Genomic DNA, 26,843 nt, shown 5'->3' with positions numbered 1-26,843 from the left:
TTAACAGAGCTCATCATAACCACTCATCTAAGAGCAGAGTATACAGTGCTGCTAGGTGACTTTTCCTTGATGTTTTCTGTATTTGTGTTCTCTGTCTTTTGTATCTGTGAGAACTGCGGATTGGTGCAGCTATCTTTTAGATCAAACATCAAGGTTGACATGTAGCATAAGCTCCAAAGCAATCTACTTTCATAGTGTCATTTCCTTGATTTTCAGCTAAGACCTTGTGGTACAAGATGAACATACCAGAAGTCATTTCCTTCCATTATTTTGATAATTTATATATGTTCTGGCATGACTTTGAGCTAAGAATGTCCCAAATGTCCCTGCTTTTCCATTGTGATTGTGTTTAGAAGTGGATTTGCTAACTGAGCATGCTTAGGAATAGGCAGAACTCTCCATGAACGTGTACAGACTCCCTCAGTAAGTCCCCATGCTTCCTTTGTTTAGGAAAACACTGCTTTGGAAATGACTCCCATGCTCTCCTTCCCTCCTGCAGGTAAGAAATCTTTCTCAGTTCTCTGTCTTGGCTGTTGTCATGGCTATTTTTGGTACCTTAATGGACTATCTATGGAATGAACGAAAACCCAATTTGTTGGGTACACCTGTCAGGGAATTTTCTTAAAGGTTTTGAACTTAAAGACCCATCTTAAATCTGGCTCATTTGAGGTGATGAGATCCACCTTTGGCATCTTGGTGGCAGCTCACAGCTTTCACACCAGGATTCAAGAGGCAGAGGAAGTCAACTTCTCTAAGTTTGAAGCCACCCTGTTGTACAGAATGAGTTTCAGGGCTACATAGATAAACCTTGTCTCAAAAACACCAAAAAAACAAAACAAAACAAAACAGTAAAATAAAATAAACCCACCTCTTGAAACAAATAATAAGATCCACCTTAATCTGGATCACACCTTCTTGTTGCAGACTACATATGAAACGATATTGAAGAAGGAAACTCTCTCTCTCTTTGTCTGCTTGCCCCAGGTCTGGCTACCAAGTTCATTCCTTTACTAGCATTGCAGCCTACATCTTGTTAATTTTGGTGTATACTGAAGACCAGCTGAGACATGCCTCATGGGCTGAACATCTACTGGAGTCTTTAATGTTCCATTGGTAGACAGCCATTGTTGGACTGTCTGGATCACGGCTTGGGAGACATTCGAATAAATTCACTTTTTACACACATGGAGAGATTAATTTTTACTAGTCCTGCTCATGAAGACAACCTTAAATAATGCAGTTGTGTGTGTTTTTTTTTTTTTTTTGTTTTCACTTTCCCACTGAAGAAGATGTGCTGGTGAACAATAGTTCTCATATAGACATTCTTCCTAGCTCCATTATTCTCTAACTATTCAACTTACCCTGAAGACAACTCTTTTTACTATTATTCATTTGTCAAGACTTTGCCCTGAATTCCGGAAGAAAACTTCGACAGCAATGGAGCCATCATTCAGCCTTCTGGTGGGAGACAAATCTATCATTCTGTGTTTTTATCTGGTGCCTGCATTTCTCCCCTTGTTCTCTGAAGTGCCTGTGACTAACAGGTAAAAGGACCTTCAGTTCACCTCACCTCAGCGTGAAGCCACCGAACAAACATCTCCTTTTGTGTCCTTAAATCTCTCTTTAAAACTGTGAATATTTTGGGCACCCTTCCACATGTGGGACAGGAAATCACTCCACTCCACATTGAGGAAATGGCTGTGCAAATTAGTCACGTTGTGTCCAGGAGGAAGAAGGGGAAGTGGCTATGGCTCCTCTAGGAGCCAGAGCAAGTGCTATTGAAATGCATATCTCTGCAGATCTGGAAAAGGTCTGGGTTTGGGGAGGGAGGCAGAGACAGCAACCATTGTTCTGTGTCTTTAAGCACACTGTAACCCTAAGGGAGGTGCTCCTGTCACTCAGGCCTGACTAGCCAATCCGGGCCCTCGGGGCTGAACTGCCAGTCTAAGTGGTGCAGGGCTCTTCCGGGAGTCTGGGGGCTTGGCTTAGCAGAGTAGCTGGCGCCAGTGTTTACATGTGCTGTGCTGTGCTGTGAGTGCTGCTGCTAGGAACCCTGAGGGGCCATGGACGAGCTGGGAAGCCATGCCTTGGTGAGCGATGGGCTCCTGTCCCCAGATCGGGAAGAACAGATGGGAACGTGCTGGAGCAAGTGTGTTGGGTCCTCCTAAGGACTGGGTGTCAATCTGCAGCCAAATCCCCTGCTCTGTGAGTTCCCACGCGGTCCTTGCACTCCCTGAACCGTGGCACAGGCCTTGGAATAACTTTGCTTTGTGGGCTGCCTCTTTGCAGAACATTGGGAACAGGGAGCTGTGTGTAGAAACATGTTAGTAGTCAACAACACCATGCTTTTGGCGCATCCATGGCAGGCAGGTTTCTAAACTTAGAGACGCCTAATTTCCAGTATCTTCTAGACATTCAGCACTTTGCATTTAACCTTTACCCGTAAGATCATTTACCGTTAATTTTGTGGAGGTTGAAAAGGGCATCTCTTGTGTGGGGTAGCACTCCTCTACTTCCCTGTAATGAAGAGTAGAGTTGAACTGGTGATGGAAAGGATTGACCAATGCTTAGTAGGTAGTAAGTCTGAAAAAGTAGAATGTAGCTAAGGGAGGAGTGCCTCTAAAACACCCCAAACATAAGTCTGTGCTAACCAGGCCAGGTAGAGATAAGGATGCCATAATACATATTTTTTTTTTCACCAGGATTGTCCAGACATTTGGCTCCAAACAATCAGAAAGGAGACACCCCTGACTGACTACCAGGCACTAGGCCCATTCCTGTATCAAAGAACAGGCCTCTAACAAGCTGCTCAAGGAGGCATTACAGGGTCACAACCTCCCTTAAGGCCTGGTGTGCCTTCAAGTTCCACTTCTCTTGAGAAAAGCTTAGTTCTGAGAGATGAGCAGTATGACACCAGGTGACAATTATTTGAAAAGTAAACCACTGTTGTGTTAAGGACTGGCCTGGTCAAGCAAGGCTTTCATTTGGGCCCTCAGGCAGGGAGGAAGAACATTCTTGGGAGAGGGAATACCAGCCTGGGGCCCAGTCAATGGGAGCTTGGCCTAAGTTCTTGATATATTGAGAATGAAACAGAGTTCCTTCTCTAAAACCAGGACTATAGAGCTGGTAGTGGTCTGGGGCCAGGGCCTTTGGGGAGGGGTTGCTTCAGATCCTGAGAACCCAACTCTTCCCACCACATGGAGAGGTGGTTGTCAGTTCCAGGGCCACTGTAGGCTGAGTCAGCAATGTCCTTAAGACACTGTCCCCTTGTGCAGTATTATTTGATTAGACTCCTCCTGAATTTGTCCCCTTGTGTGACAGTTTCTGCTGACTTCATAGAAGTTCCCCACTTCCTTCCATTTCCCCCTGGAAGTGTATACATGATGCTGCTGTTCTCATGAAGCCTTCTTGGCATGAGACATAGCTTGTGCAAGACCTCCCCACCCCAGCTTTTATCTTTTCTACCTTCTACTTTTCCTGTCTTTCTCATTTGCTGGCACTTTCACCTCAGGACCCTGTCACTGAAGAATGACCTGCTGTATCAGGTCACTGGTGTACTTCAGAAGTAATTCTGATAATATCTTTGCTGTGCAAGTCTCCATCTGCCTAAGTGTTCAGACTTGCAGTCTCCTGTCCCTATGTAAGTTGTTCCAAGTGTAGCCTGGGGCATGAACCTAAAAGAACCCTAAGGATGACAGCATAAGTGGAATGCAGACTCTGTCCAGGTTGGCTCCTCTGTGAGCATTAGACAGAGATAGAAGCATGCTATCATTAAAGAGACTTTTCTATATTAATCTCCTAAGTGTGTGGAGTGATTTCTCCTTGGGAAGACAGAGTATTTCCAGAGCAGCTATATTTCCAGCCTTTAGCAAAATGTTTCTGAGACAAGTGGTCTTCTATTGACTCAGGTGGCCTTGAATTCAGACTGTTGCACTCCAGGGCAATGACCTTGCTGTCCTATATTACACCTCCAAAATTCTTAAATTAAATGACTACTACCTCAGAATTTAAAGTTCTCCATTTGAGTCATGTAGTAGACTGTCTATTGCAGTTATAGGAAAAGGATTTTCATGTGCTTCATGGCTTCTGCCTTCAGACCAGTTTAGGAGGAATAGTTTATTGTGTACACTGCAGGGGGAAACAGGGTAGGTTGTCAGGTGCTGGAGTCACCATTATGAAAAAGGACCTGATTGTGGCTGGAGGAGTTAATTCATAATTTCCCAGCACGTATTCATTCACGTCATGTAAATGAAAACAGACCAGATTGGTGGGTGTAAAATTTGAGATAGTTCCCTGAGGTAGTGAATATTGAATTTGCATTCGAGGACTCTCCTGTGCAGATACCATCAGCCCTGATTCACACAAATATGTCAGCTTAGAGGTTTGAGAAATAGGCCATTGTCTGTAACTCTGTGTGTCAGGTTACAGATCTCAGCAGCCAACATGTACTTACAGGCAAGATCAATCACTTATTAATGGCCTTCTCTTTGTTAAGTAAGGACCTATTCTTTTTCTAAGTCAATAAAGATAAATTTTTGTTTTGTTTTGTTTTGTTTTTCCAGACAGGGTTTGTCTGCGTAGCTTTGCGCCTTTCCTGCAGCTCACTTGGTAGCCCAGGTTGGCCTCCAACTCACAGAGATCCACTTGGCTCTGCCTCCCCAGTGCTGGGATTAAAGGCATGCTTCACCAATGCCCGGCAGATAAATTTTTTAATCTTGAAAATATATCATTTTTAATCATTTAAAAAAGTTCCTTATTGGTAATTTTTAACATTTTTTAAATTATGTGTATTATTCCTCTTTTCTCTATTTGTTTATATCTCTAATGTTTCTTGTTCATTAAGAATGTCATCCCTTTTTTCTCAAGTGCTATTGATTTATTTATTTCTGCTTAGAGCAATATGTCCTGTAGCCCAGGCTTGCCTGGAGCTATGAAGTTGAGAATTACTCTGAATACCTAATCCTGTCTCTGCTGCCCAGTGCTGGGAAGGCAGTCCTGAAAGTTCTTCCAGGCTGGGCCTTGACTGGTCAGTGAGAAGGATAAGAGGCCAGGGAATGAGTGTCCCCCAATCTCTCTTATTGGGGAGTTACAAATGAAGAAGGACTGTAGCAGGATTCTTAAAAGTTCTTATTAATAAAATCAAACCTGAGGCCAGTTATTGGGGTCAATGCTGGTAGATCAGAGAGACAGAACAAGCCACAGCTATCTCACCTTTTCAGTTCCTCAGCTGGTCCTGTTTGCTCAAACTGGAAGCTTCTCTGTCCTCATCCCAATGGCTCTTAGCTGAACTGCTGCTGGAAAGCCTGAAGCTTAACCAGCCACATGTTTAACCAGCCAAATGCTGAACCAGCCCAATGCTTCTAGTTTCTGGTCCTCACGCCTTATATATCTTTCTGCTTTCTACCACCACTCCATGGGATTAAAGGCTGGCTTTCTGGGATTAAAGGTGTGTGTCACCATGCTTGGCTGTTTCCAATGTGGCCTTGAACTCACAGAGATCCTGAGGGTTTTCTGTCTCTGCAATGCTAGGATTAAAGGTGTGAGTGCCACCATTTTCTAGCCTTTGTATTTAGTGGCTGTCTGTTCTCTGACCCCAGATAAATTTATTAGAGTACACAGTATTTTGGGGAACACAATACCACCACAAAGGACCTATGCAAGAGTTGAGTTCCCTGACCAACTTTGAGGCTGCTGTAGTCACATCGCAGAGAAGGAATGCAGGAAGCAGGGTGAGATCTTTCCTGCTTTGGCAGTATTGATTTTAGCAATATGGAGTCAGGTAATCAATTTTAGATATCAATAAATGTCCTGACTGACCATTTCTTGAGGTCCACAGATGATAGCAATCAAGAATCTGGGTAAAGCCCTGACCTTAACATGTAACCCAATTTCTACAGTTGCACTACTTCAACCAAAACAGAGGATCTTTGTAAAATGTTCTGGCCCTGCCTAACAGGACTATTATTTTTCAGGTTTAAGATCTACAGCTGAGATTGAAAAAGTGTGAGTCATCCCTGGTGGGCTCTCATACAAATCCCTAATCTCTGGAGCATATGGCTCTAAAGCCTGTTTCAACTTTTCAAAACATTGTTTGAGATAAAAGCTACATCATAAGCAGAGTCTCTTTGTTGCCTCCACGCCCTACCATGACCCCTCCTTGTTGTTTTGCTTTAACAGCAGTCACTATTTGAATGTGACCTATGTTTGGCTGTAGGACTGTCCAACTAAGAAGCAAAGAGTTGGCTGCACTGGACATTGAGTGTGTAATGGAATGTGCACATAAAGGACCCTATGCCTTGTGGGAGGAATGAGAAGTGCTCTGGGAGAGATGGAAGAATATCTACTCAAATACAAACTTTCCTTAATTGGGGCCTGTTTCCTGGGGTGTAATGGCAGCCTGGGAAGGCCTGTGCTGCCTGAGTCATTTGGTCTCTGCTCACCCAGTAGTGGAGCTGCTAATAGGGTGGCCATAGCTAATGAGGGACTCTGGCAAGTCTTAGCAATAACAGTACTAGCTTGCAGGTTCTTTTTCAGGATTCTTCTCTGCTTCTGCTGTAGGGAGTTGTAAGGAAGATGACAAGCAATACCATCATGAGTGTGGGGTGTTCAGAGCAGGTCCACTGTGCTGTCATTTCTGCTGGGACTTGAATGGACCATGAGTCAGTCTGTGGTTCTGTTGGTCCATATGATGACCTGGGCAGTGGTCCTTTTCCTTGAGCCTCCCTGTGTGGGATTTCCTAGGGATGATGTGGCTGTGTAGCCTTGGCTGGGAGGATATAGTGCTTTGTGATATCACTGTCCAGTGAGCACACACAAGCATAGCTTCTGTTGTTTGGTAGAAAAACAAATTGGAAAAAGTGAAGGTTTGGTTCCTAGAAGTTCTGAATATTGCATTCCACTTTCACGTTTATCTTCTAAATGTTACAAATAGTTTAGGAAGTGGTTGAAAGAGGTGATGTGGATCATCCTTCAGCAATACATGATGAGAATACTTCTAAATTTCTGCTACCACCCGTCACCATGGTATGATTCAGTGAAGTTTACTTCCAGGGGACAAAGGGAGTTTCTGATCTGTAGAGATTTCTCAGGTGTCCACGGTGCTGGGCAGGTTGGTAAGGCAGATTCCACATCTTGTGCCATGATCCATGTGTCAGGAAGCAGATTTTAAATTATTTTTCTGTGTTGTTTTGGGATTGGGCATCAATGGGGCTGTGTTTACCTGAAACCACAAGGAGCCATAAGGGGCTGCAGAGATCACATCCATCTACAGAAAGCATTAGAGCATGGGGCTTCTGTCTTTGGAAGAAATACCAGTAGCTTGAGGGTCAGAAACATAAAAGTTTAAGGGTCACTTTGTGTTAATTTTTTGGAAGTTGTGTAATCCATGTTTATTTAATTACCATATACATAGAATCATCGGTAGCTGGGTAACATTGGTCAAGACCACACTTTTCCTAGCACAGTTTGTCTCCCATCCAGTAGTCTCCCCATTCTCTCTACCTCCATTTCTCCTTGCAGCTCTCTCTTGCCCCCTCCCCAGCCACCGCTAGTCTATCCAGAAAATTTATTCTGTTTCCTCTTTCCAGGAAGATCCATGTGTCTCCTCATGGAGCCCTCCCTGTTTATTAGCCTTTCTGAGTCTGTGGAATTGTAGCATGAATATCCTTTACTTTACAGCTAATATCCACTTAGAAGGGAGTTAATAGTATGTTTGTCTTTTTGGTTCTCAGTTAACTCACTGAGAATGAATTTTTTTTCTAGTTCCATCCATTTGTCTCCCAAGTTTTATGATGTCCTTGTTTTAATACCTGAGTAACACACCATTGTATCAATATTCCACATTTTCTTGATCAACTCTGTGGTTGAGGGACATCTATGCTGTTTCCAGTTTCTGGCTATTAGGAATAAAGCTGCAGTGAACATAGCTGAGCTTGTTTCCCTGTGGTAGGGTGGAGCATCCTTTGGCTAGATGCCCAAGAGTGGTATAGCAGCATCTTGGGGCTGATCTACACTCAATATTCTGAGCAACTGCCATTTTGATTTTCACAGTGGCTATACAAGTTTGTAAAAGTTATTTCCCATACATGAACCAGATACATGTTGTCAGCTCATGCCATTTTGAGGTCTTAGAGTTTTTCAGTGACTTGCATTTTTTTCTGCCTTTTCTTACTATCCTGAATGGAATTTTATTTTTGTTCTTTTGTTATGTAGCCCAGGCTGTCCACCAATTCATGGCAGTTTTCCTCCCAACTTTTGAGTGCTGAAAATCTATGTCTTGTAGTCCTCTGAATAGTTGAAAGTTAGTGTCTGATCCGAAGAACTATGTTCACTGCTTCTTGTAGAATTAGAAAGGAAAGTGGAGCAGCCAGTATTTTTATTTTCTCTGTCTTGTCTTCAGTGCCTACAGTTTGCTCTTCCATCTCTTGCATTCTGTTGTTGATGTTTGCCTCTGTAGTTCCTGTTTGCAGTCCTAAAAATTTAATTGCCAGAATTCCCTCAATTTGCATTTTCTTTCTTGCTTCTATTTCTATTTTCAGGTCTTGAACACTTTGATCCATTTCCTTCAATTGTTTGTTTCATTTTTCTTGGCTTTATTTGAAGGAATTAATTTATTTCCTCCAATAACCATTGTGTGTGTTTTCCTGGCTTTCTTTAAGGGATTTATTCCTTTCCTTTTTAAGGACCTCCATTATCTTCATATAGTTGGCATTAAAGTCATTTTTTGTGTTTCAAGTGTGTGGGAATATTCAGGGCCTGCTGTGATAGAGCCCAGGAAAGCTGGGCTCTAGTGGACACATAAAGCCTTGGCTGTTATTGATTACGTTCCTGTGCTGGCTTCTAGGCATCTGGGTTTGGGATGATTCTAGGTCTGGGTTTGTCCTTAGTGGGTATGTGTATGTTCCTTGGTTTCTGTTTCATCTCTGGATCTTGAGATAGTGTGATGACTGTGTGTGACTTGATTTATTGGCCTGCTCTGCTGGTGTGTTCACAGGGAATGCCTGCTGGTGTTGGTGGCTGGGATGAAGCAACGAGTGTTGGGAGAGAGATTTAGAGAGGATGGTCTGTGGGATCCACAGGATATGTGGACAGGGAGTGGGAAGGGAGGCTTCAGCTGGTGATCTGTTCCAGCACTAGAGACAAGTCTCTGGGGATTGGGTCTGGGAGAAGAGAGCACACCTCTGTCTTTTATGTTCTTCCTACCACATCTTCCACAATGACCCCTGAGACTTAGGAGGGGATTAAGCTATATCTGTGGCTTTAAGACTGAGCATTCCCCAGTTGTTTATTCTCTGCACCTTGGCCAGATACATGTCACCATGTCAATCATAGTCTAGTTGAGGGATGGGAGGTCCATTCAGCTATCAATATAATGGTAAGTTGTTTTAAGTCAGTTTAATTCTATGTCCACTTAGTAGCATAATAGTAATACATTCTTCCCTAAGGCTTGTGCCTTATCTATTTTTAGGTTCTTAGTCTGATAATGGTGCCGGGTATGTGTTTCTTGCTGTGGAGAGGGACTCAGATACAGTCAGGAAGTCATTGCTTACTCCCATGATATTTGTGTTACTGTCGCAGCAGTGGGCAGCTCTTGCCAGGTCAGTCATTACTGTAGCTTGAAGTGTTTGTAGTTTGGCATGGATGATTTTTCTAGTATCTTCTAGACATTCAGCTCTTTGCATTTAACCTTTACCTGTAAGATCATGTACCGTTAATTTTGTGGAGGTTGAAAAGGGCATCTCTTGTGTGGGGTAGTACTCCTCTACTTCCCTGTGATGAAGAGTAGAGTTGAACTGGTGATGAAAGAATTGACCAATGCTTACTAGGTAGTAAGTCTGAAAAAGTAGAATGTAGCTAAGGGAGGACTGCCTCTAAAACACCCCAAACATAAGTCTGTGCTAACCAGGCCTGGTAGAGATAAGGATGCCATAATACATATTTTTTTCACCAGGATTGTCCAGTCATTTGGCTCCAAACCATCACAAAGGAGGCACCCCTGCCTGACTACCAGGCACTAGGCCCATTCCTGTATCAAAGAACAGGCCTCTAACAAGCTGTTCAAGGAGGCATTACAGGGTCACAACCTCCCTTAAGGCCTGGTGTGCCTTCAAATTCCACTTCTCTTGAGAAAAGCTTAGTTCTGAGAGATGAGCAGTATGACACCAGGTGACAATTATTTGAAAAGTAAACCACTGTTGTGTTAAGGACTGGCCTGGTCAAGCAAGGCTATCATTTAGGCCCTCAGGCAGGGAGGAAGAACATTCTTGGGAGAGGGAATACCAGCCTGGGGCCCAGTCAAAGAGAACTTGGCCTAAGTTCTTGATATATTGAGAATGAAACAGAGTTCAATCTCTAAAACCAGGACTATAGAGCTGGTAATGGTCTGGGGCCAGGGCCTTTGTGGAGGGGTTGCTTCAGATCCTGAGAACCCAACTCTTCCCACCACATGGAGCTGTGGTTGTCAGTTCCAGGGCCACTGTAGGCTGAGTCAGCAATGTCCTTAGGACACTGTCCCCTTGTGCAGTATTATTTGATTAGACTCCTCCTGAATTTGTCCCCTTGTGTGACAGTTTCTGCTGACTTCATAGAAGTTCCCCACTTCCTTCCATTTCCCCCTGGAAGTGTATACATGATGCTGCTGTTCTCATGAAGCTTACTTGGCATGAGACATAGCTTGTGCAAGACCTCCCCACCCCAGCTTTTATCTTTTCTACCTTCTACTTTTCCTGTCTTTCTCATTCCCTGGCACTTTCACCTCAGGACCCTGTCACTGAAGAATGACCTGCTGTATCAGGTCACTGGTGTACTTCAGAAGTAATTCTGATAATATCTTTGCTGTGTAAGTCTCCATCTGCCTAAGTGTTCAGACTTGCAGTCCCCTGTCCCTATGTAAGTTGTTCCAAGTGTAGCCTGGGGCATGAACCTAAAAGAACCCTAAGGATGACAGCATAACTGGAATGCAGACTCTGTCCAGGTTGGCTCCTCTGTGAGCATTAGACAGAGATAGAAGCATGCTATCATTAAAGAGAGTTTTCTATATTAATCTCCTAAGTGTGTGGAGTGATTTCTCCTTGGGAAGACATAGTATTTTCAGAACAGCTATATTTCCAGCCTTTAGCAAAATGTTTCTGAGACAAGTGGTCTTAAATTGACTCAGGTGGCCTTGAATTCAGACTGTTGCACTCCAGGGCAATGACCTTGTTGTTCTCTGTATTACACCTCCAAAATTCTTAAATTAAATGACTACCACCTCAGAAGTTAAAGTTCTCCATTTGAGTCATGTAGTAGACTGTTTATTGCCGTTACAGGAAAAGGATTTTCATGTGCTTCATGGCTTCTTTCTTCAGACCAGTTTAGGAGGAATAGTTTATTGTGTACACTGCAGGGGGAAACAGGGTAGGCAGTCAGGTGCTGGAGTCACCATTATGAAAAAGGACCTGATTGTGGCTGGAGGAGTTAATTCATAATTTCCCAGCACGTATTCATTCATGTCATGTAAATGAAGACAGACCAAAATGGTGGGTGTAAAATTTGAGATAGTTCCCTGAGGTAGTGAATATTGAATTTGCATTCGAGGACTCTCCTGTGCAGATACCATCAGCCCTGATTCACACAAATATGTCAGCTTAGAGGTTTGAGAAATAGGCCATTGTCTGTAACTCAGTGTGTTAGGTTACAGATCTCAGCAGCCAGCATGTACTTACAGGCAAGATCAATCACTTATTAATGGCCTTCTCTTTGTTAAGTAAGGACCTATTCTTTTTCTAAGTCAATAAAGATAAATTTTTGTTTTGTTTTGTTTTGTTTTTCGAGACAGGGTTTGTCTGCGTAGCTTTGCGCCTTTCCTGCAGCTCACTTGGTAGCCCAGGTTGGCCTCCAACTCACAGAGATCCACTTGGCTCTGCCTCCCCAGTGCTGGGATTAAAGGCATGCTTCACCAATGCCCGGCAGATAAATTTTTTAATCTTGAAAATATATCATTTTTAATCATTTTAAAAAGTTCCTTATTGGTATTTTTTAACATTTTTTAAATTATGTGTATTATTCCTCTTTTCTCTATTTGTTTATATCTCTAATGTTTCTTGTTCATTAGAATGTCATCCCTTTTTTCTCAAGTGCTATTGATTTATTTATTTCTGCTTAGAGGAATATGTCCTGTAGCCCAGGCTTGCCTGGAGCTATGAAGTTGAGAATTACTCTGAATACCTAATCCTGCCTCTGCTGCCCAGTGCTGGGAAGGCAGTCCTGCAACTTCTTCCAGGCTGGGCCTTGACTGGTCAGTGAGAAGGATAAGAGGCCAGGGAATGAGTGTCCCCCAATCTCTCTTACTGGGGAGTTACAAATGAAGAAGGACTGTAGCAGGATTCTTAAAAGTTCTTATTAATAAAATCAAACCTGAGGCCAGTTATTGGGGTCAATGCTGGTAGATCAGAGAGACAGAACAAGCCACCGCTATCTCACCTTGCCAGTTCCTCAGCTGGTCCTGTTTCCTCAGAGAGGAAGCTGCTATGTCCTCATCCCAATGGCTCTCAGCTGAACTGCTGCTGGAAAGCCTGAAGCTTAACCAGCCACATGTTTAACCAGCGAAATGCTTCTAGTTTCTGGTCCTCACGCCTTATATATCTTTCTGCTTTCTACCACCACTCCCTGGGATTAAAGCCTGGCTTTCTGGGATTAACGGTGTGTGTCACCATGCTTGGCTGTTTCCAATGTGGCCTTGAACTCACAGAAATCCAGAGGGATTTCTGTCTCTGGAATGCTAGGATTAAAGGTGTGAGTGCCACCATTTTCTAGCCTTTGTATTTAGTGGCTGTCTGTTCTCTGACCCCAGATAAATTTATTAGAGTACACAATATTTTGGGGAACACAATACCACCACAAAGGACCTGTGAAAGAGTTGAGTTCCCTGACCAACTTTGAGGCTGCTGTAGTCACATCGCAGAGAAGGAATGCAGGAAGGAGGGTGAGAGCTTTCCTGCTTTGGCAGTATTGATTTTAGCAATACGGAGTCAGGTAATCAAATTTAGACATCAATAAATGTCCGGACTGGCCATTTCTTGAGGTCCACAGATGATAGCAATCAAGAATCTGGGTAAAGCCCTGACCTTAACATGTAACCCAATTTCTACAGTTGCACTACTTCAACCAAAATAGAGGATCTTTGTAAAATGTTGTGGCCCTGCCTAACAGGACTATTATTTTTCAGGTTTAAGATCTACAGCTGAGATTGAAAAAGTGTGAGTCATCCCTGGTGGGCTCTCATACAAATCCCTAATCTCTGGAGCATATGGCCCTAAGGCCTGTTTCAACTTTTCAAAACATTGTTTGAGATAAAAGCTACATCATAAGCAGAGTCTCTTTGTTGCCTCCACGCCCTAACATGACCCCTCCTTGTTGTTTTGCTTTAACAGCAGTCACTATTTGAATGTGACCTATGTTTGGCTCTAGGACTGTCCAACTAAGAAGCAAAGAGTTGGCTGCACTGGACATTGAGTGTGTAATGGAATGTGCAAATAAAGGACCCTATGCCTTGGGGGAGGAATGAGAAGTGCTCTGGGAGAGATGGAAGAATGTCTACTCAAATACAAACTTTCCTTACTTGGGGCCTGTTTCCTGGGGTGTAATGGCAGCCTGGGAAGGCCTGTGCTGCCTGAGTCATTTGGTCTCTGCTCACCCAGTAGTGGAGCTGCTAATAGGGTGGCCATAGCTAATGAGGGACTCTGGCAAGTCTTAGCAATAACAGTACTAGCTTGCAGGTTCTTTTTCAGGATTCTTCTCTGCTTCTGCTGTAGGGAGTTGTAAGGAAGATGACAAGCAATACCATCATGAGTGTGGGGTGTTCAGAGCAGGTCCACTGTGCTGTCATTTCTGCTGGGACTTGAATGGACCATGAGTCAGTCTGTGATTCTGTTGGTCCATGTGATGACCTGGGCAGTGGTCCTTTTCCTCTGAGCCTCCATGTGTGGGATTTCCTGGGGATGATGTGGCTGTGTAGCCTTGGCTGGGAGGATATAGTGCTTTGTGATATCACTGTCCAGTGAGCACACACAAGCATAGCTTCTGTTGTTTGGTAGAAAAACAAATTGGAAAAAGTGAAGGTTTGGTTCCTAGAAGTTCTGAATATTGCATTCCACATTCACGTTTATCTTCTAAATGTTACAAATAGTTTAGGAAGTGGTTGAAAGAGGTGATGTGGATCATCCTTGAGCAATACATGATTAGAATACTTCTAAATTTCTGCTACCACCCGTCACCATGGTATGATTCAGTGAAGTTTACTTCCAGGGGAAAATGGAGTTTCTGATCTGTAGAGATTTCTCAGGTGTCCATGGTGCTGGGCAGGTGGATAGGGCAGATTCCACATCTTGTGCCATGATCCATGTGTCAGGAAGCAGATTTTAAATTATTTTTCTGTATTGTTGGGATTGGGCACCAGGGGGGCTGTATTTACCTGAAACCACAAGGAGCCATAAGGGGCTGCAGAGATCACATCCATCTCCAGAAAGCATTAGAGCATGGGGCTTCTGTCTTTGGAAGAAATACCAGTAGCTTGAGGGTCAGAAACATAAGAGTTTAAGGGTCACTTTGAGTTAATTTTTTGGAAGTTGTGAAATCCATGTTTATTTAATTACTATACACATAGAATCATAGGTAGCTGGGTAACATTGGTCAAGACCACACTTTTCCTGGCACAGTTTGTCTCCCATCCAGTGATCACCCCATTCTCTACCTCCATTTCTCCTTGCAGCTCTCTCTTGCCCCCTCCCCAGCCACCGCTAGTCTATCCAGAAAATTTATTCTGTTTCCTCTTTCCAGGAAGATCCATGTGTCTCCTCATGGAGCCCTCCCTGTTTATTAGCCTTTCTGAGTCTGTGGATTTGTAGCATGAATATCCTTTACTTTACAGCTAATATCCACTTAGAAGGGAGTTAATAGTATGTTTGTCTTTTTGGGTCTCAGTTAACTCACTGAGAATTAATTTTTTTTTCTAGTTCCATCCATTTGTCTCCCAAGTTTTATGATGTCCTTGTTTTAATACCTGAGTAACACACCGTTGTATCAATATTCCACATTTTCTTCATCAACTCTGTGGTTGATGGACATCTATGCTGTTTCCAGTTTCTGGCTATTAGGAATAAAGCTGCAGTGAACATAGCTGAGCTTGTTTCCCTGTGGTAGGGTGGAGCATCCTTTGGCTAGATGCCCAAGAGTGGTATAGTGGCATCTTGGGGCTGATCTACACTCAATATTCTGAGCAACTGCCATTTTGATTTTCACAGTGGCTATACAAGTTTGTAAAAGTTATTTCCCATACATGAACCAGATACATGTTGTCAGCTCATGCCATATTGAGGTCTTAGAGTTTTTCAGTGACTTGCATTTTTTTCTGCTGTTTCTTACTATCCTGAATGGAATTTTATTTTTGTTCTCTTGTTATGTAGCCCAGGCTGTCCACCAATTCATGGCAGTTTTCCTCCCAACTTTTGAGTGCTGAAAATCTATGTCTTGTAGTCCTCTGAATAGTTGAAGGTTAGTGTCTGATCTGAAGAACTATGTTCACTGCTTCTTGTAGAATTAGAAAGGAAAGTGGAGCAGCCAGTATTTTTTATTTTCTCTGTCTTGTCTTCAGTGCCTACAGTTTGCTCTTCCATCTCTTGCATTCTGTTGGTGATGCTTGCCTCTGTAGTTCCTGTTTGCAGTCCTAAACTTTTAATTGCCACAATTCCCTCAATTTGCATTTTCTTTTTTGCTTCTATTTCTATTTTCAGGTCTTTAACAATTTGATCCATTTCCTTCAATTGTTTGTTTCCTTTTTCTTGGCTTTATTTGAAGGAGTTTATTCATTTCCTCCAATAACCATTGTGTGTGTTTTCCTGGCTTTCTTTAAGGGATTTATTCCTTTCCTTTTTAAGGACCTCCATTATCTTCATATAGTTGGCATTAAAGTCATTCTTTGTGTTGCAAGTGTGTGGGAATATTCAGGGCCTGCTGTGATTGAGCCCAGGAAAGCTGGGCTCTAGTGGACACATTAAGCCTTGGCTGTTATTGATTATGTTCCTGTACTGGCTTCTAGGCATCTGGGTTTGGGATGATTCTAGGTCTGGGTTTGTCCTTAGTGGGTATGTGTATGTTCCTTGGTTTCTGTTTCATCTCTGGATCTTGAGATAGTGTGATGACTATGTGTGACTTGATTTATTGGCCTGCTCTGCTGGTGTGTTCACAGGGAATGCCTGCTGGTGTTGGTGGCTAGGATGAAGCAAGGAGTATGGGGAGAGAGATTTAGAGAGGATGGTCTGTGGGATCCACAGGATATGTGGACAGGGAGTGGGAAGGGAGGCTTCAGCTGGTGATCTGTTCCAGCACTAGAGACAAGTCTCTGGGGATTGGGTCTGGGAGAAGAGAGCACACCTCTGTCTTTTATGTTCTTCCTACCACATCTTCCACAATGACCCCTGAGACTTAGGAGGGGATTGAGCTATATCTGTGGCTTTAAGACTGAGCATTCCCCAGTTGTTTATTCTCTGCACCTTGGCCAGATACGTATCACCATGTCAATCATAGTCTAGTTGAGGGATGGGAGGTCCTTTCAGCTGTCATTATAATGGTAAGTTGTTTTAAGTCAGTTTAATTCTATGTCCACTTAGTAGCATAATAGTAATACATTCTTCCCTAAGGCTTGTGCCTTATCTATTTTTAGGTTCTTAGTCTGATAATGGTGCCGGGTATGTGTTTCTTGCTGTGGAGAGGGACTCAGATACAGTCAGGAAGTCATTGCTTACTCCCATGATATTTGTGTTACTGCTGCACCATTGGACAGCTCTTGCCAGGTCAGTCATTACTGTAGCTTGAAGTGTTTGTAGTTTGGTACGGGTGATGATTACTTGTCTCTTCCAGTAACTTGCATAACACCTTCCAGCACTGTGAAAGCAAGTCAGTAAGGATAAAGCTTCTGCTTCTTTACCCCTTTGATTTTGCCATGCTCTATGGCTCAAACATATGGTGTCTTTGGCAATCAAGTCTTACCATCAAGTTCTGTAGGATAACCAAGAGCAATTTGGTGTAATGTTGGAGGAGTCTTTGGGATCTAATTGCCAAGAACTCCCAAAGAAGTAACTCATATATGGCACAGAGTTTTTATTTGTTACCCTATGGGGTCTATAGTGGCATGGTTGCTCTTTTTCAGAGTAACTCCATTTTAATTCTGTCTCTCTCTCCTCTCTCCTTATTTTACCCTTTCCATGTGTTTGTTTGTGTTTCTCTGCATGTGAGTATATGTTAGTGATATTAATGTATCGTAATTTCCATGTTTTTTAAAATGTTATTTATTTGTATTTTATGTATGACTTCTCTGCGTGTATACCTGTATGCCAGAGGAAGACATCAGATCCTGTTATAGATGGTTGTGAACCACCATGTATTTGCTGGAAATTGAACCCATGATGTCTGGAAGAACATCCAGTGTTCTTGACCTGTGAGCTATCTCTCCAGCTTTCCATATGTTTTTCAAAAGGTCTCTTGATTTATTTATTTCTTTCCCTTCTCCCTCTGATGACCTACTTCAAGTCCTCTTGTATAATATTAGAAGGATGATCCTTAATACTATACATCCCAGGGGCTCAGGGGAGTAAACTGGAAACGGCGAGGACTATTTTTGGGAAATAAAATCTCAGCACACCAAGCTCTATAGCCCACTTGCTTTAATTCCTCTGTTATAACATCGTATTTACATAGCTTCAGTTCTGTTCTCATACCTAGCTCCTTTCTTGACTGATTTCTCTCTATATTTATCTACCCCTCCCTCTAATTTCTATCTTAATTCTCTTGTCTTCATTCTGCCTCATCTAGGTTCTTTTCCACACATTTTCTCTGGTCAAAATCCTCTTTTCCCCCCTCAGTTCTTCTCCTGTAAGTTCTCTACATTCCCCCCAAGTCTCCCAGGAATCCAATTATAAACCCAAGCAATAGCAATCCTCTGGCAGAGAAGGCCACCAGGCTTGAATTCTATGAGGTCATAAAGGTAGGTAAGAATTTTCCTCAGGTAGAGACTGTCAGGCCTTCTTTTACAACCCAAAATGGGAGTGGTAAAAGAAGAGGTCAACTGAGTGCTAATGACCGGTTAGTGTATGAAAAAGGGGATCCATGTGCTCAGTCGACATTGCGAGAAGTGGTTAGGTAAGAAGTTTGGGGTCGCCAGGCGGGGGAGCGCACTCCTTTAATCCCAGCACTCAGGAGGCAGAGGCAAGTGGATGGATCTCTGTGAGTTGCAGGCCAGCCTGAGCTACAGAGTGAGTTCCAGGACAGGCACCAAAGCTACACAGAGATACTCTGTCTCAAAAAACCAAGAGAGAGAGAAGAGATTAGGGCTCCATAGCATTAGTAAGGCTGTAAGAAAGGAGGGTCCAAATTAAATTGTGTAAACCTATTGCTTAAGGTCCACCTGACCTAGGTGGTATCTCCTTGTGGAATTTACCTGTAATCAGGAGACTAGCATGTGGTGGTCTGGATTGTTATTTCTTTTAGTCCTTGAAAGTGGCTAAGGGAGATATCTGATTCCAGTGCTGAAAGGGGACAAATGGATGGGCTGGGGCAGGAGCGGGGAAGGAAACCTTTCCTGAGGCTGTTCTCCAAATGCTTTGAATGTATATGTCCAAATAGTGATCAGTCCACACTGTTAGCACTTCTTAGGGAAAAAATTAATAGCGAAAGCTATGATGGCACACATGATTTTCATAACAGAAGACAGCTAAATAACACCAAATGCTCCTTGGAATTGGGCTTCCTCTGAAGGAATTCCTTGATCCCTTTAGGTAGTGGCTCTGCCCTAACCAGCTGAGTTCTTAGGATATATTCCTGAGACGTGTAGCACAGTCCCCCATCCCACTTTACCCCCCCCCATGCCATTGCACCCTTTTAATCTCTGCATTCTATGTATTCTCTATTCATATTCCTTCCCATGGAATTTTACTAATTTCATGAACATTATTGGTATTACCATTGAAAAACATAGCTGAAGATTTAACACCAACCTCCACAGGGACAGAGGTTGTCATTTGCATTTGTCCAATAGCTAAGTATATTAAACACTTTTAATCATTTGTCAGCCATTTGTATTTTATTTTCCCTATGTATTTCTGTGGCCTAAGATTAATATTTAAAATATAAACACCTAAGAACTTCTTTCTCCTTCCTCTTTCTAGTCACTTCATTCCCCATACTTACTACATCTTAAATTGGTTATCTCTTTTTCTTTTGTTATTATTATTGCATATAGATTTCTATTTCTAGGCACATAAATATTTAAATATAAGCTGCTAAGTCTATTTGGTATTTCATGTATGTATATGATGTCAGGGCAGACCACTTTGTTTTGGACAACCAACTAGAAGGCTCAAGCCTGGAAAAGAATAGTACTCTATCTCTATAGTTATTAGATTGCTGTAGAATTTTGTCTAGGGATAGGACTCCTTAGACCTCCTCCCCCCAAAACCTTATGTTAACATGTCTACTGTGTATGTTTCTTCCTTCACCTGAAATCTTGCAGGGCTAGGTAGGGTCTGTCTACCCTGCCAGCTCTGCCTTTGACTTCCCAACAGCTGTAGAATACCTTCTCTGCAGGAGTAGGTCTTCACTTCCAGGACCTTGTGGTTTCCATGGATTGCCTCTCTACTGTCTCCACTGACCTTGATATTAGAGCAGCTCTCCAGTTTAGCTGCCATACACTCTCCATTCTGTCTCACTCCTAAGGGTTTAGGTTACCACAGGATTCCCAGTCCTCAGGAGTCAGGTAAAAGGAATGTCTGGAAGGGCATTTCAGGCTTACTGTGTAGCTGGGTTGTTGGGCCCTGCTATCCTCTCCTTTTCTTGCTCCTTCCATTTTTCATCCCAAATTTCCCCTCCCGTTTTTTTCTCTCTGCCTGCCAGCCCCACCAATCCTTTCCTGCCAATCTATTGACAATTCAGGTCTTTATTAGACCAATTAGGTAGTTTAGACAGGCAAAGTATCACAGCTTTATAGATTTAAACAACTGCAGCATAAAAGAATGTAACAAATCTTTGCATTAAAAGAAATGTTCCACAGCATATACAAATTAACCCATATTAAAATAGTATTCCACGCCGGGCAGTGGTGGCGCACGCCTTTAATCCCAGCACTCGGGAGAGAGAGCCAGGTGGATCTCTGTGAGTTCGAGGCCAGCCTGGGCTACCATGTGAGTCCCAGGAAAGGTGCAAAGCTACACAGAGAAACGCTGTCTCAGAGAGAAAAAAAAAAGTATTCCACAACATTTCTTCTTTTTTGGTAAATAAAAATGAATAGTTTTAACTTTAACACAGTAAAAGTATACACAACAAAAACAGTTATCAGTCGGTCGGTGGTGGTGCATGCCTGTAATCCCATCACTTGGGAAGCAGAGGCAGAGCTTCATTCATATCTTGAATTTTAGAATTTGGCAGAGGGTATCATTCTCTTTCTCAGGATGGCATGTATTCATGACATTAATACTGTCTGAGCCTTCTGAGTCATTGGATTACAGATACATCACTTTCCTGCCTGGTGTGTTTGTTTTAAAAATTTAAATGATATTGAGTATTTTCTTGTTTGTATGGATATGTACCACATGGGTACCTGTCCTCATAGTGATCAAGAGACAGTCTCAAAAGTCCTGAACTTGGGATAATGCATAGTTGTGATCCTGCAAGTGAGTGCTGGCAATTGAGTTCACTTATATGCAAGATCAGCAAGAGCTCTTTACTACTTAGCCATCTCTACTGCCCTATCTTGATCAATTATGATTAACATTATATTGCTAATGTTTTCATCTGTCCATATGTTTAAATATGCAGTGCCTTTTAGTCAAATCTATTGATGTTTTTGTAAGTTTCAATAGGGGCACTTTAAGCTTCCAGAAGATAAATACAGAACTCTTTGTAGAAACATTAGCAAAAAACTCTGAGTTCTTTATATATTTTTTGTGTGTTTCACTGATTTTTGAATGGGAGTCTTTACATATACTTCTGACTGTCCTGGAACTGGCTGCATAGACTAGGCTGGCACTCAGCTCTGAGGCAGATATACCTGCCTTGGATTTGAGTGGACTGGTTAAAGGTATGAGCCAATATACCCAACTTGTTCATCTTATTTTTATTTTTTGTAGTTAGTAATTGTTCATACAATTTCTCTCATGTGTACTGTGTACTGTGGATCTGTTTACTTGTCTGTCTATGTTTTTTAATAGGCATTTCTCTTGCAAGATGATATCCCATTCACAGGGTACAGAAATGACAGAGGTGAACCTCCTATTCAGTTTCCTTCCAAAGGGACTTGGTGATTACATTATAATGTCTATATCATGGAATAAGTTTGGGGAGTACAAGAATTATATGATTATACTGTCAAAGAACTATATATTTATAATGTTACCAGTATTATACTTTGTGTTTTACACATGTATGGCATGTTTTAGAATGCAGTGACCTATGATGATGTACATATCGACTTTACTTCGGGAGAGTGGTCTTTGCTGGATTCTTCTCAGAAGAAGCTCTACAAAGATGTTATGCTGGAGACTTACAGGAACCTCACTACCATAGGTAAGAGTGAATTTTTCTTCATATTCTAAAATAAGGAGACAGGTGTTCCTTGTTTTTTGATGCTCTTCTATAGTTTCATTAGAAAGAGGAGTGAGGAGAATAAATCAGGCATGGCTCTAAGGTTCACTGAGGATAGTTACTTAAATTTTCCATAATTTTCAATAATATATCATACATTTTTTGGTACTATATTTTAGGGTACAGTTGGGAAGACCATAATATTGAAGAACATTGTCAAAGTTCTAGAAGACATGGAAGGTAATTATGATGTGCAAGCTGATACAAATGTGCCTCCAAAGAAATGTAATGTGTCCTGTAAGCTTTAAACAAAAGCAACAGTGTAAATAAGCACAGTTTCATGTGCAATGATGATTACTAAATTCTCACAGAACCATATACCTCAATTTCAGGTAGGCAAATTGCATTTGCAAAGCATTTTTTAAAGAAAGAAGACAAGGAAACAATGCTTTAACAGATATTACCATTTGAACCATAGCTCCATGAGAGCTATGGTGTAGAACTGCCAATCTATTTAGTTTCATACTACTCATATTACAAATGGTATGCTGAAGAGGTAATAAGTATGTCTCCATACCTTTTTAATGGCCAAATAGTCCATAGTAACGCTAGTGTTAGTCATGTGCTTGTTGTGACTGTGCTAAGTTTAATGAGTAGGACACTTAAAATGAAGAGTCGAGGGACATTTGTTGTGGAGAAACCTTGATCCCTATACCACATTTCTATGTGGAATAAAAAATCAAACTGTGAATTCAATGTGGAAACCTTTTGTTATTCTTCCTTTACTAGGTCCATCATATGTTACTTTGGATATGAGCCATATGAGCACAGGTATATGGACAGATGTAATATGCCTCTCAGAAACATTAGAAGATATGTAGCATTCCCCATGTTGAGTATAACTGTTGAATTTGATTCAAGTATACAAGTAATTGGTTTTCCAGCTTCATTGTTAATACATCCACAAACTCACACTGCAGAAAAGCCCTGTGAATACTAGGACTGTGTAAATATTTCTGTTTGTTTTAGTTCAACTAGTAAATGTAGTATTACTCAAAGTATAGGAAAATTTATGAACGCAATAAGGGTGATAAAACTCTGAGTATTTCCAGTTCTCTTCAAATATATGAAAAATCTAATATAGAAAAGAGACTCAGTAAATGTGAACCATGTAATAAAGGATCTTACCATTACAGGTATTTTCAAAGATGCAAAACAACCCTTAATGAAGGGGAACAACATGAGTGTAAACACAGTGATAAATCCTAAAGATCATATTCCTTTTTACAATTGGACCTAATTGTAAAATTAATTCATACAGATATGAAGATTCAACCCTGTATTGAATATTGTAAAGCCCTTACATGTGCCAATTATCTTTGTAGGCATGAAAGAGGTCATCCTGGAGAGAAACTTGTGTATACTAAATGTGATAAAACTTTGGCACATGACAGTCATCTTCAAAGAACACATACTGGAGAGAAACCCTATGAATGTAATCTTTGTGGTAAAGCCTTTGCACGTCAGGATGCTCTTCAAATGCATAAAAGAACACATACTGGAGGGAAACCCTATGAATGCAATGAATGTGGTAAAGCCTTCACTCGTAAAAATACTCTTGATATCCATAAAAGAACACATACTGGAGAGAAACCCTATGAATGTAATCAATGTGGTAAAGCCTTTGCACTACACCGTCATCTTCAAAGCCATAAAAAAACACATACTGGAGAGAAACCCTATGAATGTAATCTTTGTGGCAAAGCCTTTGCATGGCACAGTTCTCTTAAAGTCCATAAAAGAACACATACTGGAGAGAAACCCTATGAATGTAATCTTTGTGGTAAAGCCTTTGCAAGAGACAGTACTCTAAAACACCATAAAACAACACATACTGGAGAGAAACCCTATGAATGTAATCAATGTGGAAAAGCCTTTGCACATCAGGATGCTCTTCAATCGCATAAAAGAACACATACTGGAGAGAAACCCTATGAATGCAATGAATGTGGTAAAGCCTTCACTCATAAAAGTACTCTTGAAATCCTTATAAGCACACATACTGGAGAGAAACCCTATATATGCAATCAATGTCATAAAGCCTTTGCACATCACAAGGATTTCAAAAGGCATAAAAGAACACATACTGGAGAGAAACCCTATGAATGCAATGAATGTGGTAAAGCCTTCCTTTATAAATATAGTCTTGAAGTCCATAAAAGAACACATACTGGAGAGAAACCCTATGAATGTGATCAATGTGGTAAAGCCTTTGTATGTCACAATAATCTCAAGATACATAAAAGAACCCATACTGGAGAGAAACCCTATGAATGTAATCAATGTCGTAAAGCCTTTGCACGACACTACCATCTTCAAAGGCATAAAAGAACACATACTGGAGAGAAACCCTATGAATGCAATCAATGTGGTAAAGCCTTCACTGAAAGAAATGTTCTTCAAGTGCATAAAAGAACACATACTGGAGAGAAACCCTATGAATGCAATGAATGTGGTAAAGCCTTCACTCAAAGAAATGTTCTTCAATTGCATAAAAGAACACATACTGGAGAGAAACCCTATGAATGCAATCAATGTGGTAAAGCCTTCACTCAAAGAAATATTCTTCAAATGCATAAAAGAACACATACTGGAGAGAAACCCTATGAATGCAATCAGTGTGGTAAAGCCTTTGCGAACCACCGTAATCTTCAAAGACATAAAAGTTTGCATACTGGAGAGAAACCCTATGAATGTAATCTTTGTGGTAAAGCCTATTCTCATCACAGTTATCTCCAAATTCATAAAAGAGCACATCTTCGAGAGAAAACCTGTAAATGAAATTAATGTTGTAAAGACTTTTCACGTCACAGTTCTCTCCAAAAACATTAAAGAACACATACTGGAGAGAAACCCTATGAATGTAATCAATGTGGTAAAGCCTTTGTTTGACACAACCATCTTCAAGGGCATAAAAGAACACATACTGGATTGGAACCCTGTAAATGTAATCAATGAGGTAAAGCCTTTACTTGTAACAATGCTCTTGAAATGCATAAAAGAACACATACTGGAGAGAAACCCTATGAATGTAATCAATGTGGTAAAGCCTTTGTACGTCACAACGGTCTCCAAATACATAAAAGTACACATACTGGAGAAAGACCCTATGAATGTAATCAATGTCATAAAGCCTTTGTACGACACTACCATCTTCAAAGGCATTAAAGGACATATACTGGAGAGAAACCCTATGAATGCAATCAATGTGGTAAAGCCTTTGCACATCACAAGGATTTCCTAATACATAAAAGAACACATACTAGAGAGAAACCCTATGAATGCAATGAATGTGATAAAGCCTTCACTCATAAAAATACTCTTGAAATCCATAAAAGAACATATACTGGAGAGAAACCCTATGAATGTAATCAATGTGGTAAAGCCTTTGTTTGACACAACCATCTTCAAGGGCATAAAAGAACACATACTGGATTGGAACCCTGTAAATGTAATCAATGAGGTAAAGCCTTTACTTGTAACAATGCTCTTGAAATGCATAATAGAACACATACTGGAGAGAAACCCTATGAATGTAATCAGTGTGGTAAAGGCTTTGGCTGTATGAGTAGTCTTTGAAATCATGAGAAAAATTCATACTGCAGACAAACCCTAAAAATATAGTTAGTGTAGTAAAGTTATGCACTTTATAGAGGAGTAGATCTTTTTGAGTGTAATCTATCTGTTAGAACCTTTGCATATTATAGAGACTTTGAGTACTTGTTGGAAGTCCTTATAAAATATTTGATAACATCTTTATCCAAGACACTTGCATTCAACTACTCAAGAGTATTTATGCTGTAGAAAATAATTTGACAGTGACAGCAATCTTTTCAAGCTTTATGATGTCCATTTTTATATTGTTTATCCCCGCAGATCATGGAAAAATATGATTTATAAAACCCTATTTGTAGGGTAAAATGGCCGCCTAAAGAAAGACACTGTGATTCTGAAACCTGAATCAGTGAAAGACACACACTTTGGCCCTGAATCCAGAGCCTAAGAAACACACTCTACCCCTGACCAAGTGAGCATGAAACCAACCAATCCCTAAGCACAAAATCAACTGTCACTGAGGACAAAATCCAGCCTATCTCTGAGTTTCTTCAATTTCAGGGATTGAAATCTGACCACTTCTCATGCTGAGAAATCTCCCTGAAAAAACTCGGACCTAAGAAGCCCCATGTAAGTGTTGTGCCTGTTCAGTTTTGAGCTGCCTTTTTCCACCCCGGAAGAGGGAACCACCCTCCTGGATTCCCCCTCCCAAATGAATCTCTTGAATAAGTTTTGGATGAAGAACTTCTTTTGCCAGAGCTGAGTAGAATCTCTGCTCAGGAATTCCCTAGTTGGAGCAGAGCAGAGAATCAATGGACACCTCTACTGGGAACCTTCCTAGTGGAGTGGATCAGAGAAGCACATGGCAGCTCTGCTTGGAATGTCTCTGGGAGTAGAGCAGAGAAGCAACAGATACCTCTGCTGGGAAACTCCATTAAGGGAGGAGAGCAGAGTTGACATCTATTCCCCAGAGCCAGAACGCACTGCTACATTCCTTCTGGGTTTCCCCATCAGTGAAGCAGAGAAGTAACAATCTGGTCCAGAATTCAGAAGAAATGGACAACTCTGCTGGAAAACACTTTGTGGAGTGCAACAGAGAAGTGATGGACAAATCTCCTGTGAAACTCCCTTAGGGAAGTGGAGCAGAGCAGCAATGGATATCTCCACTGGATATATCTTAGCAGAGTGGTGAGGAACCCTGCTGTAATGGCTCCCTCTCAGAGAGGAGCAGGATTACCACATACTGAGGGGAAACCATTCCCCACTGGGACATAGCTTTGGGTGTAGCCTGACTTCTGGGACAGTCAGTATTTCTTACTCCTCACTGCTTTGGTTATTCAGGGTACCTTTCTTTTCAGATCTGTAGGTATCCAGGGAACCCTTCCTCCACAGCTTGTGGTATAGCCTGACTTCCCAATAATCAGAATACCTTTCTCCTCACACTTGTAGATATCCAGGATACCTTCCTTTCACAGCTGTAGGTATAGCCTGACTTCTGACAGTCAGGGTATCTTTCTCTCCAGAGCTGGAACTCTCATACTATATATTTCGATGTTAATGTAACTCTTTTAGATTTTATATTTTTCTTAAATTACATTAAATAATTAAGGTGTAAAACTTGA

General features: G+C 41.5%; 1 protein-coding gene across 1 annotated transcript; it reads left to right on the top strand.

Moving 5' to 3' along the window:
* The first annotated feature begins 1,975 nt into the window (after positions 1-1,975).
* Positions 1,976-26,843, top strand: LOC143273345 (uncharacterized). The gene is made up of 5 exons (XM_076572308.1): positions 1,976-2,205; positions 21,462-21,588; positions 21,786-21,846; positions 22,992-25,129; positions 25,543-26,843. Exons 1-4 carry the CDS (start codon positions 2,098-2,100, stop codon positions 24,445-24,447), a joined length of 1,752 nt encoding a protein of 583 aa, XP_076428423.1. The 5' UTR covers positions 1,976-2,097; the 3' UTR covers positions 24,448-25,129; positions 25,543-26,843.

Source organism: Peromyscus maniculatus, chromosome 5, assembly GCF_049852395.1.
Source record: "Peromyscus maniculatus bairdii isolate BWxNUB_F1_BW_parent chromosome 5, HU_Pman_BW_mat_3.1, whole genome shotgun sequence".
In the NCBI taxonomy this organism is placed as follows: Eukaryota; Metazoa; Chordata; class Mammalia; order Rodentia; family Cricetidae; genus Peromyscus; species Peromyscus maniculatus.
The sequence above is the reverse complement of the archived record's forward strand: the minus strand, read 5'-3'. Positions and strand labels throughout refer to the sequence as shown.

Bases quoted from the DNA above. Each gene is read 5' to 3' on its own strand.
- LOC143273345 (XM_076572308.1), top strand. From the start codon at position 2,098: ATGGGCTCCTGTCCCCAGATCGGGAAGAACAGATGGGAACGTGCTGGA. The intron at 2,206-21,461 runs GTGAGTTCCCAC...GGCATGTTTTAG, and splicing joins GCAGCCAAATCCCCTGCTCT to AATGCAGTGACCTATGATGA. The intron at 21,847-22,991 runs GTAATTATGATG...TTATCTTTGTAG, and splicing joins AGTTCTAGAAGACATGGAAG to GCATGAAAGAGGTCATCCTG.